Below are 15734 nucleotides of genomic sequence, written 5' to 3'. Positions count from 1 at the left end.
TTTGAGAATATCGATATTTTAATTTATTTATATTTTCCCAATTATTATTATTTTTCTATTGTGTATTTCTCATTTTTACCAATTTTCTTTCAAAATCGAATATTGAGAATATCGATATTTTAATTTATTTTTATTTTTCCAATTAATAATATTTTTCTATTATATATCTCTCATTTTTATCAATTTTTGTTTAGTCTAGAATATCGAGAGTATCGATATTTCGAACCCGATCACTGCTTTTATCACTAGTTCTCAATTGAATTTCGAATAGTGATGCCATTTATAGCGTGAATATTGTGCAAAATCGAAATATTTTTTATTGTTTTTATTGCAAAAATACATAAAATTAGATAACGCGCCATACATATTCGTGAATCGGAATTAAAAACGAATTTTTTAAGACATTTCCCGTGAAAATTGGTGTACGTTTTCGGAAAAGCCGCTCTCCTGAACATTTACCCAAAATATTACATTAAATTTGGGTTTGAAACTATAAGATTATGTAAATTTAAATATTTAAAAAGTAATTTGAGTCATTTAAATAATTTATTTGTAAGTATAATGTATAATACCGGTTTAATAAGTGGCAACTCGATATTCTGCTGACTGGGGCGCACTTTTCTAATAAATAAAAGCGAAGAAGTTCCATTCATATTTTGTAAACAATTTCAGGAGCTGTTAAATCGTTGACTGACATTTTTCTTTTACTTTGATGAAACATAAAAAAATTACATATTCAATGGGTTAGAAAGAAACATTGCCTGCAGTAAGCGAGTTATTGAATATTGAGCGTAGACGGGTTAATATTTACCTGAGTAGCCAAACGTGCAACAGGTAATTTTTTATTATAGAATTGAAGGTAATTTCTTTATTTCTAATTTTATTTTAGTTTAAAAATATGATAATGCTTTTCGAAGCCGAAGCGGAAATAATATTTTATAGACAGTATGCACACTTATTTTTTGGGTGTGGTATCAATTAACCATATTTATACACGGAAACTTAACAAATTGCTGAAATCCACCTGCTCATATGTTAATTAGTAATACTGAAAATACTAACAAACGATTGCTTTACCAGCCATCTACATACGCACACTATATTGTATACATACATATGTGCATATACATATGCTTAGCGAGTATGAGCACGCTTTTCTTGTGTTTAGTAAGAAAATGAGTAAATTTCATTTCTACCAAATCTTGAAAGTGTTAACTATTTGAAAATAATTTTTTATATCCTGAAAAGGGTATATTGTGGTTGTCACGAAGTTAACGTTTTTTTTTCTTATTTTTCTTATAGCCATTAGAAAACTAAAATGTTGCACTGTAGCGAGTTCGATTATGAAAATGGAAACTTTGCAAACACTACAGCTTTCGATATTGATGATAATGAATTGCTCGACGATAAGGGTGCTGCTGAAACTGTCGAAAAACCTGCTGTTATTAGAAGAAGTAAGGGCCGCCCACCTAAACGTTACGATTTTCAATTCAAATGCGAACAATGTGACTTTGTCAGCGCCTATGCAAAGTATTTTCGTACTCATATGTCTAAAACACATAAAGATGAATCAATGCGTATATTCAAATGTACACAATGCCCTGAAGCATATGTGGAGGAGCGTTTTCTACAAGAGCATGTGAAATATTTACACAATTGTGTGCCACGTCAACCGAAGTTCATCTGCGCCAAGTGTGGTAAAGGATTTCCAAAACAATCACATCTCACGCGACATTCCTATGTTCATGATCCAGCGAAGAAACCATTTCTATGCGATCGCTGTCCTATGCGTTTCACAAGCCAGTCCATGTTGGATCGTCACATTGAAGCGAAACATATTGAGCAGAAAGCGCATACTTGTGCAGATTGCGGAAAGGCTTTTGGTCATATTTACGGTTTAAAAGCACACAGAATACGTTTGCACAAAATGAAAGTTGAATAGTTGCATTTTATTTTATTTATTTTTAAATAAATTCATATTTGCTGTTTAAAATATATAAAAGACTTAAGACAGAAACTTGCACAAAGTTTTGTGTTTAATTTAAAAAGTTTATATTTTTTATTGTATTAAAAAGTGTGCATAAATACATATGTATGTATTTTAAGTTATTTCTTTACTATATAAAATCAACAAAAGCAATGAACAACTTTTTATGAAACATTGAAAATCTAACAGCTTTAATTAATTTAATAGTTAAAAATTTGAGAGAATATTTTTAAAAGGTTGCATACCAGTTAATTAGATATTGAATAAAATATATATAAAATTTCATAAAACAATTAAATTTTATTAAAGTACAATTTTTATATTGACCGTCCTTAAGCATTAGCTTATATTTTAGTATATACATATATTCAGTTAGAATTATCGAAAAATTACTATTATATTATATATGTATGTATACAAATATTATATTGAAGACCTTATCAACCTTTTTATAAAATTTGCGATTATATAAATAAAAATCGAATAAGAAATATGTTTACTTAAAAGTGTAAAGTTAGTATTCGATTAATCGGCAGCAAAAAAAGCACGTCAACAAACACAAGGAAGGTTCGACGTTGAGAAGCTGCAATAACAACAGACAGCCGAATGATTTTCTACTCGGCTTGCACCCCTGCTCTCTGAGAGCACTCGTCAACAACTCGGTATAAGGGAACTGTGGGACGGCATTTCAAACTCCTTACGTACAGCTGCAACCGAAACCATTGGTTTTCGGAAAGTGCAAAAGAACAGCTGGTACGACGAGGAGTGCCGTGTCGCAGCGGAGAGAAAACAGGCTGTCTGCCTCGCAACGTTACGATCGACCACAACACGTGTGGGATGGGATAGATACCGAGAGTTGAAGAGTTAAGCGGGACGCATTTGCAAACAGAAAAAGAAAGAGGCCGAAATGATTGAGTACGAAGAGCTTGACTAGTTGTCCGACAGGGGTAATGCTCGAAAATTCTACGAAAAAATACGGCGGCTTACAGAAGGTTTCAAGACCGGAGCATACTCCTGTAGAACCCCCAAAGGTGATCTAGCCACCGATGCCCAGAGCATACTTAAATTATGGAGGGAACACTTCTCCAGCGTGCTGAATGGCAGTGAACACATAACACCAGGAGAAGGCGAACCCGATTCTCTAATCGATGACGATGGAGCAGACGTTCCATTACCCGGCCATGAAGAAGTTCGAATAGCAGTTGCCTGCCTGAAGAACAACAAAGCGGCAGGGGCCGACGGATTGCCGGCCGAGCTATTCAAACACGGCGGCGAAGAACTGATAAGGAGCATGCATCAGCTTCTTTGCAAAATATGGTCGGATGAAAGCATGTCCAACGATTGGAATTTAAGTGTGCTATGCCCAATCCATAAAAAGGAGACCCCACAATCTGAGCCAACTACCGTGGGATAAGCCTCCTCAACATCGCGTACAAGGTTCTATCGAGCGTATTGTGTGAAAGATTAAAGCCCACCGTCAACAAACTGATTGGACCTTATCAGTGTGGCTTCAGACCTGGTAAATCAACAACCGACCAAATATTCACCATGCGAAAAATCTTGAAAGAGGATCGACACACACCACCTCTTCGTTGATTTCAAAGCTGCTCTTGACAGCACGAAAAGGAGCTGTCTTTATGCCGCGATGTCTGAATTTGGTATCCCCGCAAAACTAATACGGCTGGGTAAGCTGACGTTGAGCAACACCAAAAACTCCGTCAGCATCGGGAAGGACCTCTCCGAGCCGTTCGATACCAAACGAGGTTTCAAACAAGGCGACTCCCTATCGTGCGACTTCTTCAATCTGCTTCTGGAGAAAAGGTACAATCTTTTATAAAAGTGTACAGCTGCTGGCGTATGCCAATAATATTGATATCATCGGCTTCAACAACCACGCCGTTAGTTCTGCTTTCTCCAGACTGGACAAGGAAGCAACGCAAATGGGTCTGGCAGTGAACGAGGGCAAGACGAAATATCTCCTGTCATCAAACAAACAATCGTCGCACTCGCGACTTGGCTCTCACGTCACTGTTGACAGTCATAACTTTAAAGCTGTAGATAATTTCGTCTATTTAGGAACCAGCATTAACACCACACCACAACAATGTCAGCCTGGAAATCCAACGCAGGATTACTCTTGCCAACAGGTGCTACTTCGGACTGAGTAGGCAATTGAAAAGTAAAGTCCTCTCTCGACGAACAAAAGCCAAACTCTATAAGTCGCTCATAATTCCCGTCCTGCTATATGGTGCAGAGGCTTGGACGATGACAACAACCAATGAGTCGACGCTACGAGTTTTCGAGAGAAAAGTTCTGCGAAAGATTTATGGTCCTTTGCGCGTTGGCCACGGCGAATATCACATTCGATGGAACGATGAGCTGTACGAGATATACGGCGACATTGACATAGTTCAGCGAATTAAAAGACAGCGGCTACGCTGGCTAGGTCATGTTGTACGGATGGATGAAAACACTCCGGCTCTGAAAGTATTCGACGCAGTACTCGCCGCGGGAAGCAGAGGAAGAGGAAGATCTCCACTCCGTTGGAAGGACCAAGTGGAGCAGGACCTGGCTCGCTTGGAATATCCAGTTGTCGCCACGTTGCGTAGAGAAGAAACGACTGGCGCGCTGTTGTTAACTCGGCTATAATCGCGTAAGCCGTGTCTACGCCAATAAAGAAGAAGAAGTTTTATTTGTTCCAGAGAATTGAAAAATGTAGGTTCGTGCTCGAATATTTTAGGTTAGGTTAGGTTATTTGGCTGATTCCTCAACATGGAGGGGGAACATAATTAGACTGTTATGTATAGTCCTTTATGATACCAGAAGAAAAACTCACAATCAATGGAATCAGTTTGGGTCAGAAGAACTTTCCGTCTTCACAGTTGCTAGTAGTTGACTAACGCTTGCTGAGTTGGTCTGAAGTGCAACAATACAGTAGTGAATTGCAATAAGCTAGTAGAGCTCCTATCCGTTTTCATTTGTAGTTAGTGACTGAAATACCTGATCTAGGTAGCTCATCAGCCTTTCAGATACTTGCAATACATCTGGGGACAGGCTCCAAAACCAGTGTAATCATATAAAAACTCGATGCTAGAAATATAAGAAGTCTAGACATCTATTCAATAGTTGTGATCACACTTCAGCTCAATGCTAATATCACTTCGATAGCGGAGTATTTAGTCACTACTCTGAAGGAGACTGCCCTCCGGAACAGTAGATCTACTGCTTATATGGCAGCTACGTTGGCTGACGCAAGTCGTTGCTATGATTAGGAATCATAAAACTGGGGCTGATGGATAGTTCACGACTCTGTAATAATCCTTTAATAATCATAATAATTCTCTTCTATAGCTAAAGGGTGATTTTTTAAGAGCTTGATAACTTTTAAAAAAAAAAAAACGCATAAAATTTGCAAAATCTCATCGGTTCTTTATTTGAAACGTTAGATTGGTTCATGACATTTACTTTTTGAAGATAATTTCATTTAAATGTTGACCGCGGCTGCGTCTTAGGTGGTCCATTCGGAAAGTCCAATTTTGGGCAACTTTTTCGAGCATTTCGGCCGGAATAGCCCGAATTTCTTCGGAAATGTTGTCTTCCAAAGCTGGAATAGTTGCTGGCTTATTTCTGTAGACTTTAGACTTGACGTAGCCCCACAAAAAATAGTCTAAAGGCGTTAAATCGCATGATCTTGGTGGCCAACTTACGGGTCCATTTCTTGAGATGAATTGTTGTCCGAAGTTTTCCCTCAAAATGGCCATAGAATCGCGAGCTGTGTGGCATGTAGCGCCATCTTGTTGAAACCACATGTCAACCAAGTTCAGTTCTTCCATTTTTGGCAACAAAAAGTTTGTTAGCATCGAACGATAGCGATCGCCATTCACCGTAACGTTGCGTCCAACAGCATCTTTGAAAAAATACGGTCCAATGATTCCACCAGCGTACAAACCACACCAAACAGTGCATTTTTCGGGATGCATGGGCAGTTCTTGAACGGCTTCTGGTTGCTCTTCACCCCAAATGCGGCAATTTTGCTTATTTACGTAGCCATTCAACCAGAAATGAGCCTCATCGCTGAACAAAACACGCGCGCGAAACACATTTCGAACCGAACACTGATTTTGGTAATAAAATTATATAGTAAGTCTATTCATGATGAAATGTCAAAGCATACTGAGCATCTTTCTCTTTGACACCATGTCTGAAATCCCACGTGATCTGTCAAATACTAATGCATGAAAATCCTAACCTCAAAAAAATCACCCGTTAGTTTCTCTCTTTCAGCGATTCATTCCCTCCACATACCTTCCTCGCAGGTATGTCAGCAGGCCGAGACATGTTTCACCCATCGATGGTAGGTCAGATATATTAATTTATTTATAAATATAAAGTATTTGGTGAATTTTTTTCGATTTGCTGCATAAATTACATATATAAATATATATCTATCTACATCTGAATGTAGTATTTACATATAAGTTATCGTTTACTTTTTTATAACAGGCGCGTGCTTGAAATCAGTGTAATATACATACATGTGTACCACTCTATAAATGTGCAACTTTCCATAATTTGTTATCACTATATTAAGCTATTGAACCGTTGAGATGGCGAGCCAAAGAATCATCAGCATAAATTAACCTGAGCAAATAAAATGAACCCCACTTGACAGTGCTTGAAATCAATTTAATGGATAATCTCAAGCAAACTGAATCATATAATAAACATAACGCCACAAAAAATTAACCAAACATCAATTTATACACATACATACCTATACGCATACATTTTCATTCATAAAACTAACAAAAACGTTTATTAATTTGGTGCTCTATTTGACTTGACCCAAGGAATCCTATTTGGTACTTGTACAAACAAAAGGCAGTTTACTCCTACACATACAAGTATTTTGGTAAGTTGCGTTGCATGAGGGTAAGCAACCCTGTAGGAAATATTCGGAATGCGTGGACTTATTTAGATTTTTTAAATTATTCCCTAATAATCGATAGAATTGAGGAGAAGGTACAAACTTCAATTCGCTCTCAATTTCCACTTCTTTTGTTGATACCCGCAGAACTTTTATTTTAAACTAAATATAGACAAATCAATGAAATTACACCTTCATTAGCCAGAGCTTTATGGAATACATTTTGCACCACTTTTCAAACCTTAACTAGCCAATTCCATTGGGTTTCCATTTTACAGTCGTAACTTGTTAAGCAGCATAGACCCTTGACAAAAAAGTCAACCGTTGACTTCATTTTCAGTTGAAAAAATATAAGGTAATATACAAATTACACTAAACAGAAATGTCAAAAACTTGTTTTTATGCTAACAATTAGTTTGATATCTGTCCTTTTCGAAAATCATTTACCTCTAAAACGACCCAATATAAAGAAACTGAATTGACTACAAATTAGAGGTTAGTCATGCTTAAATTGTCATAGAAGCCATATTTTCAGCCTATCTACTTAGAGCCAAAATAAGCACGACCAATGCTAACACTTCCTTAAAGTATACACAAACGAAATGAAAAAAATTTACAAAAGTGGCCTTGAGTATATATGTATATATGCATCCTAGAGCATTGATTTTATAGTTAATTCAAAAAGCGCAAATACAGCTCGTTTCTCTCTGTCGAAGATGATTTAACCAATAAATATATAGTTTGTGATCGGTAATCGATTTGATCGCAATAGTCACATCCATGTAACAGTCTTACTTGCTCATAGACCATATAGTCAACCTAGTTTTTCATATGAGATCGGTGTATTATAAATGAAAAAGTTGAGGTCCTGTGATGTTATAGAATTATTTAACACATATCCACTGCCATTGTTTCTTAAATATTAAAGAACTATATCTTTGATATGTACACTAAAGAGGGTCGATCGCGTATGCAGGAAATGTTATACGGATCGTTTCTGAACAACTTTTTCTGAGCGATTATGGGTCTAAAACCGGTTTCAAGCTAGCGATTTTTATAGCATTTTCGCACAGGAAATAATTGACTAATTAACCGGCCTTTGCTCGTTTAAAGCGCTAATTTAGATCGATTTATCGTACAAAATATAAATAATATTTGACTACATCATTTCTGAATTGTCAAATCCTTGGATGTTATTTCACTGATCTATTTGCTATATTATTTGTTCATATTTACCCAGCAGGGCATGTCGAAAGCAATTTACACCTACTCGGCCACACATATGCAATAGAATACAACACGGAGCAATAGCAATTTTCGTGTAAACTTAGCAAAGAGCATGATTCGGTAACGAGCAGCAAAGTCATTGAATATACATATATGTGATGGGCTGCGATGGTGAAGCTGAGAAAAAGGGGACAGTAAGAGCAATACGGTAATCGAATTAAGCAAATAAACAATTTTGTATGAAAATGTAACTGAACGCTTGATTGTTGAAGTGTCACTTGAAGGCGCTTCGTGCACTCCACGGACCGACGGAACCTCGGATGGCCGTACCTCTCATTCTGTCCCACCTACGAGGTCCTTACCCTTCTTTGTTGCGCTCTTAAGAGCCTACGCGCATTGACGCCTTCGATAGCTTTCTTCGTCATGCTGCTGCCTGTTATTTGGAGGGAACTCGTGCGCGTACTTACTATAATGATCGCGCATGTGTATTAAGAGCGCCGCTAATGGTGACGAAGTCGAAATGGATCATAACATATTCGTTTTTGTTGCGATTCAAGCTGCGCCTGTGGTGGCTCATTTGGAGTGTGTTGATTTAGTAAATTATTGTATGCATCGTGACTTGTTATCAGGTGGAAATAATTGTGATGGAGGTGTAACGGGTGATTGACGCAGGCACACTCGTGCAGATTATAGAGCCATATACTCGTATACACAATTGTATAAGTAAACACTTGTAATTATGAAACTATGTACACACGAATGAATAATGATAATAAGACGGGTTGGATGGTACCAATCACATATGTACATTCTATAACTATCGGGTCCCAAGATATCAAGACGTAATGGCTGTCTATTTTTATTCACTTCTCGAACACTTCTCTCTTCATAAATGGCAACATAATTTTGGGCATATTACTGAGAAAATTAGTGCCACGCTCTCTAAAATAACACATACACTCTACTCTATAAGGTTAGTTGGTTTGTCACTGCCTTCAGCTTGTAAATTCTTCTTCGTCCCCCGTCCATTCCTTTTATTTCAATGAACAGTTTTTAGGCCATTTCATGCTTTGTCGTATATTTTAACTTAAATATTCGGAGTTATCTTAAAGTACCTGAGAGAGTTGATAAAGAGTTTTGGAAATTATGTTCCAATTTCTCAGGACCATTTGGACGTATTGACGGTTAGTTAGATATAACATACAAGTATTGTGTTTTAAATTCGAGAAGATGAGATATCATCTTCATAACTAATAACTGTAATGATTGTTCCATCAAAATTAATAACTATACCGTTGATCCATAAGCACAATTGGATACAATACTAGTTTTATCATTTATTTATTATATTTATATCTTCCGTTCGGTTGCTCCTCAGATCTTCTTTTTCATTCTTCTAATGACTGTTAATGTAAGTTTAATGAAACATTATTTTTAACTAATTTTAGTTCAAGTCAATGCTCAGTCCTCAGCTAGTGCACATTTTTAAACAACCGAAAGCATGCCTTCTAACTATGTGTTCGATTTCGTTCGATGTATAGACATCCAAATTGTTCGGAGTAACTGCTCTAGCTGAACCCAATAGTACTGGACCGTTCTTTGGTTAAGCCAGACAACATCAGTCCACTACCATATTAGGGTCAGAGACTTTTTTCTTTCCATTTTGGCATTTAAATTAGCGAAAATAATTTTAAGACCGAAACTGGAACTGATTTCTGCACCCGATGACGGAGTCTGAGTCAAACCTTAATCACTTTTTAAAGTTGCTGAGGGACCGTCGAAGGATCATTTCCCATCAAAGGACCGAATATTCTCATGGCATATTCTCATACTATAGTCGGCATCAAAAAGGGTATCTTATATAGGGCTGTATAATCTTAACTTGTGATTCATAGTGGGCAGATACTATCTCATTAGTAGGTAGGTAGGTAGAGTGGCTGTCTCACGACGCATCTAGGCCTTTAGGACGCCCATTGCATTATCACCTCCTCACCAAAGAACGTTTAACAGTTTTACTTTGTGAAAGCATAGCTGGCGGAAAACAGCAGATATTAGTCATTCGAAAAGCAGCTCACCCTCGTTTAAAAACTTAAATGTAAAGGATTTACAAGCATTTGAATGTCAAATCTAAAGTTCCGGATGATTTGTGAGGTGATGACTGAGTGGCTGCACCAATTCGATGGAATAATGGTAAGAGAGAGAAGATAGATTTTACTATTTTTAGACAACGCCAGTTCACATGCTATGTACATGACACTCAAAACTATAAAGTTAATATTTTTAACCCTGTTTTTTAACCATATGATTAAGACATACATATAGTACCATAATATAAAACTTAAAATTGGATAATCGCAACTTTATATTAAAAAGACTTTATATTTTATGATAAATGCTTGAAAACAATTTAAAGCTGAAACAATACGAAATTGTTTTTGCAAAGCGGGATTCGTAAAAGTGGCTCGCTGAGTAGTGAGTCTGACGATGATCTGTCATTGGTGCAAAAAAAGACAATCAGTGAGGGGTGTTGTGGAATTCAAGACAGATTTGCTTAGCTGTCAGAATTGCAAACCAATTCTGATGGTGTCCCAGAATCTGTTGGGATTTTCGTCCTTTCGAACATACCCAAAACCAATATTTGAATGAAATGTTTGCTAATGTGACAATCTAATAAAATTTACAATAAGTTCAGTAAATTTAATTTTCCTTCTATTAGAAGAAGATAAAAACGAAAAACTTAAAAGAAAAATAAGAGATCGCAATAACCCACTTGATACCCTTGATTTTTTTTTCATAAATTCAATTATTATGGTAGTTGTATTCTATTATTATGTTTTCCCTTATAAAAATAAAGTTAATTAGTACGTAACAATAAAACTAATAAATTTCGTGATTTTTTATCGGTTTCAATTCTGATTCGACAATTATAAGATTTCACAATACCCCTGAAAGTTTTTTGATCCAGAAGTTATTTCCCCTGCTGAAGAGATACTAAAAGTAAATGAAGCAGAATTGTTTACATTCATTGATTTTGATAACAATGTATGTACCGAGACAGAGTATACATATATCGCTTTTGAATGAAGTAGTTATTAATGACAGTCACAACTCAGAAGGGGAAGACAAATCAGAAAATTACTCCGAAGCTAGATATACAAACCTACGGTGGAGCTATAGGGGCATTGAAACACGCGTAACGAGTAAGTTTTCCAATCTGAATTCCTAAAGCAGCAAGAATTAAAACAGCATCAAACAAAAATTAATTTTTTTTTTGAAATATGTATGTGGTTAAGGACGCCTGTTTTTTTTGGACATTGGTAAATAAAATTATTTTCTTATGCCTTATTGTAAATTATATATGTATGTACTACTGTGATCAAAATGAAAGGTGAATTTTATTAATTTCATCTCATTCAAAGTAATCCCTTCCTGCTGCAAAACACTTATGCCATCAGAGCATGTTTTCGATTCAGCTTTTATTTTCTCAATTGAGTTAAAACGGTTTCCTCGGAGTTATCATGTGAATTTTTTGAATTGCCAGAAGTTACACGAAGGTAAATCAGGCGAATGCGGTAGGTGCGACACGATATTAGTAGAAAATGGCGAAATGATCACGATTAACCAATGTAGTATGAGATGGCGCATTATCGCACTGCTTTGTTCAATAAATTCAGAGATAGTAAAAATCGAAAAATTCACTTTTAGAGCCTCACAAAACGACGTGTATCTAAAATACTAATGAATAGTTTACCGTGAAATTTAGCATAGATATCACTAATAGTACTACCAACTACAGAAAAAAATTTACCATTTCAAAAAACACGCGAAGCATAAATTAAAAATTGACCTTTCAATTTGATCACAGCAGTATATATTTTTTGATATTTATTAAGGGACAGCCGGACAGAAAGGCTGGTTCCGCCAGTGCCCTGTTATGGGAGATTTCATTGTAGTAATAAAAAAGCCCTTAAAAAAAGCATTTGAATTGCAAATTATTCAAAATTTTAGCAAGTTTAACATGATGGATCTGTAGACTTCGAAGTGGGATAGGGAAACCAATTTTTTCACATTCTATCAATGCAATAATGTTTTAGGACCCTTAAACAGAGTTTTATATAGGATTGAAAAACATTGATCACACATTTAATCCTTAGAAGTGATCTTAACAAAGCTCAAATACCCATTACTTACTGGTCCGATCTTCGATAGCATAAGAAATGCTTTGCTTTCAAGAATTTGGTATAAAGGCAGAGATCTGAGATAACCCAACAGTACCAGCACTACTGGGAATCGGAGACATTTACTGTTACATATACTATTTACAGGTCTCATTGTTACGAATGGGCAGCTCTTATAACGGCAATAACGAAGAAATTTGCTTGCAAGTCTACTTAGAAATTGCGAGTTGCATGCATTACTAGCGACTATAAAATCAATTTTTTTCTTATGGAATGCATGTTTAATTAGCTTACACCTTGCGGCTGTGCAACTTCGGGCAGTTAAATGTCGTTAAGGAGCCTCCAATCACGAGCTTCCGCTTAATAACGCTAAGAAATGTTTATGTGTATATGTGTCCAGATATATAATTGCACTTGAACTATTTTTGTCCATTTTTATTTGTGTAACGGCTGCGTATATACTCGTATGTACATAAAATCAAATCTCATTAAAAAGTCGTTGTGGTAAATTAAATTATAATGAATGTCGGTTGGATCCTGTTTGCTGTCACATGCGCCTCTGCTACTGAACTTAGCAAGGATGTGCCACTTCATATTCAACTATTTACATACAAAATGTTGTGTATATGTTATTTTGCCAGTCTTTCTGTTGTGTGTTTGTTGCGCATGCGTACACTCGACCAGTTTCACTACTCTGCACGCACTCACTCGCATACACGCCGCACAGCCAATTGACACTGATGATGACGTGCAGCTAGTGCAGTTTAACGACGACATCGCACACACGCACGCTTAGCAATTATACTGAGATTATGTATGTATGAGTACAAAGATACAGAAAGAAAAAAGTAACTTGAAAGCTCGGCAATTGTCTATATGTATGTATGCATTTGTAAGAATATGAAGCCAGCAAGCAGTAACTGTTCGATTCGTTCAAAAGTTTTTGACGGGCATATTTCGAATGCCAACCGCTAAAGGTAGTGTAAGTATAATTTGTGAGCGGCCCAGCGCCCAAGTGATTTATGTGTGATGGCATGCAGCTATCCAATGCAGACCCTTTCAGCGTTGCTTTTAACACTATGAACATTTGTTTATACTGTACATACTCTTTTATAAATATGTATATGTATGTATGTATGTATTTATATTATATAACGGGTGATTTTTTTGAGGTTAGGATTTTCATGCATTAGTATTTGACAGATCACGTGGGATTTCAGACATGGTGTCAAAGAGAAAGATGCTCAGTATGCTTTGACATTTCATCATGAATAGACTTACTAACGAGCAACGCTTGCAAATCATTGAATTTTATTACCAAAATCAGTGTTCGGTTCGAAATGTGTTTATCGACAAATTTTGTTCAGCGATGAGGCTCATTTCTGGTTGAATGGCTACGTAAATAAGCAAAATTGCCGCATTTGGGGTGAAGAGCAACCAGAAGCCGTTCAAGAACTGCCCATGCATCCCGAAAAATGCACTGTTTGGTGTGGTTTGTACGCTGGTGGAATCATTGGACCGTATTTTTTCAAAGATGCTGTTGGACGCAACGTTACGGTGAATGGCGATCGCTATCGTTCGATGCTAACAAACTTTTTGTTGCCAAAAATGGAAGAACTGAACTTGGTTGACATGTGGTTTCAACAAGATGGCGCTACATGCCACACAGCTCGCGATTCTATGGCCATTTTGAGGGAAAACTTCGGACAACAATTCATCTCAAGAAATGGACCCGTAAGTTGGCCACCAAGATCATGCGATTTAACGCCTTTAGACTATTTTTTGTGGGGCTACGTCAAGTCTAAAGTCTACAGAAATAAGCCAGCAACTATTCCAGCTTTGGAAGACAACATTTCCGAAGAAATTCGGGCTATTCCGGCCGAAATGCTCGAAAAAGTTGCCCAAAATTGGACTTTCCGAATGGCCCACCTAAGACGCAGCCGCGGTCAACATTTAAATGAAATTATCTTCAAAAAGTAAATGTCATGAACCAATCTAACGTTTCAAATAAAGAACCGATGAGATTTTGCAAATTTTATGCGTTTTTTTTTTTAAAAAAGTTATCAAGCTCTTAAAAAATCACCCTTTAGTATAAGGCATATACAATTGCTGTGCGCTCATTATTTATGTCTGGCCAAACTTTTGTTGGCACTTTTGTAATTTTCCTACTAGTCACTACTCTTTCCTAGCAACACGTTTTGATTTGCTTAATTTAAGCTTATACTCGTACAACATATTGCGCAGTGCTCAATAATTTTTTTCTATTAATGGTTGTTTGCAACATCTTAAATTAATCGGGTTAGTTACAGAGTTATACATACACAAATGAAGAGGATGACGATACGAGTCGAATTCCCTGAAGAGGTTAGTTTAGTAAAGGATATTAACTACTTCGGTACGGCGCCTATCGGCCACAAAAGGTTAGTCACGGCCGGTCACTGTTCGCGCGCTGTCTCGTTCGGCAATATATCTCTAAGGGGTTAAATGGGTTTCAGAGGTACCAAAAAAAAGGTATTTTTACGATTTTTTTTAATATAAGCAATCATATATTTGAAAAATATAATATGGCATATCAAAGGTACATATTTGAAAAATGTCTCTTGAAATTTTGATATAAAAATGTTGAAAATTCAGCCGTTGAGACCCTGGTAGTCTCACAAAAAATAGCTTTCGCCGTGGACAGCATAACTTATTACTGGTTCACCTATAATTAAAAACTAAACATATGTAATAAATATGTATATAAATCTCGTTTTTGAACGAAGGAAATAAAAAAATTTAAAAATTTTCCTCTTTTTCTCGGATTTTGAACAAAAAATCAAATTTTTTGGTCACATTTTCGCCATTTATTGGTAAAAAATAAGTTGTATTGAAACAAAAAAATATTTCTTTCAATAACTAGACAATGTTATTTTGTGTACACAATTCGAACTAATTCGGGCCATAACTTTTGGAGAAATCGTGTCGACTTCAAAAACACAGTTTCGACAAAAACGCATTCTCAAGGCTTTATCTCCGAAACTATTACTCGGATCAATTTGAAAATTTTGAACGAAGGAAATAATATTCTAGAGGTGTTATAGAATTTAATAAGACAAACAAAAAAAAAATCGATTTTTTGAAATACTTCTTGACATCGGTCCAGAAGTTCTGTTGACTCATGTATTATACATACAAGTACATATATCATATAAAGAACTTAGAGATGGAAAAATTTCAATATATGTAATCAGACAGGAATATTACATTAAATGTAAATATGTATAGTAAAATAGAGTTTGATTTAAAAATGGATGAAATCAGTCCATATTTAGCCAATTTAGCGAGTTTTCATAATAATGTTTCATAGAGAACCCGAGTTATTTCGATACAATTTTTAAAAATTGCGAGGGTATAAAGTTGGCTTCGCCCGAAC

At 36.2% G+C, this 15734-nt stretch overlaps 1 protein-coding gene across 5 annotated transcripts; it reads left to right on the top strand.

Annotated features, from left to right (window-relative positions):
• The first annotated feature begins 613 nt into the window (after window positions 1–613).
• LOC105232856 (zinc finger protein 221) lies at window positions 614–2483 on the top strand. 5 transcript variants are annotated; one of them, XM_019992701.3, is made up of 3 exons: window positions 614–834; window positions 890–945; window positions 1303–2402. In XM_019992701.3, the coding sequence occupies exon 3, from the start codon at window positions 1319–1321 to the stop codon at window positions 1940–1942; it is 624 nt and encodes a 207-aa protein (XP_019848260.2). In that variant the 5' UTR covers window positions 614–834; window positions 890–945; window positions 1303–1318; the 3' UTR covers window positions 1943–2402. The 5 variants fall into 5 exon arrangements, with proteins under 5 accessions (XP_019848260.2, XP_029409090.2, XP_019848258.2 ...); XM_029553230.2 differs by having other exon boundaries at window positions 890–1167; XM_019992699.3 differs by lacking the exon at window positions 890–945 and having other exon boundaries at window positions 615–834; window positions 1303–2483.
• Window positions 2484–15734: the final 13251 nt, after the last annotated feature.

The sequence above is a fragment of the Bactrocera dorsalis genome, chromosome 5 (assembly GCF_023373825.1).
Source record: "Bactrocera dorsalis isolate Fly_Bdor chromosome 5, ASM2337382v1, whole genome shotgun sequence".
Classification (NCBI taxonomy): Eukaryota; Metazoa; Arthropoda; class Insecta; order Diptera; family Tephritidae; genus Bactrocera; species Bactrocera dorsalis.
Note: the sequence above shows the minus strand (reverse complement) of the source record. Positions and strands in the feature narration are given on the sequence as shown.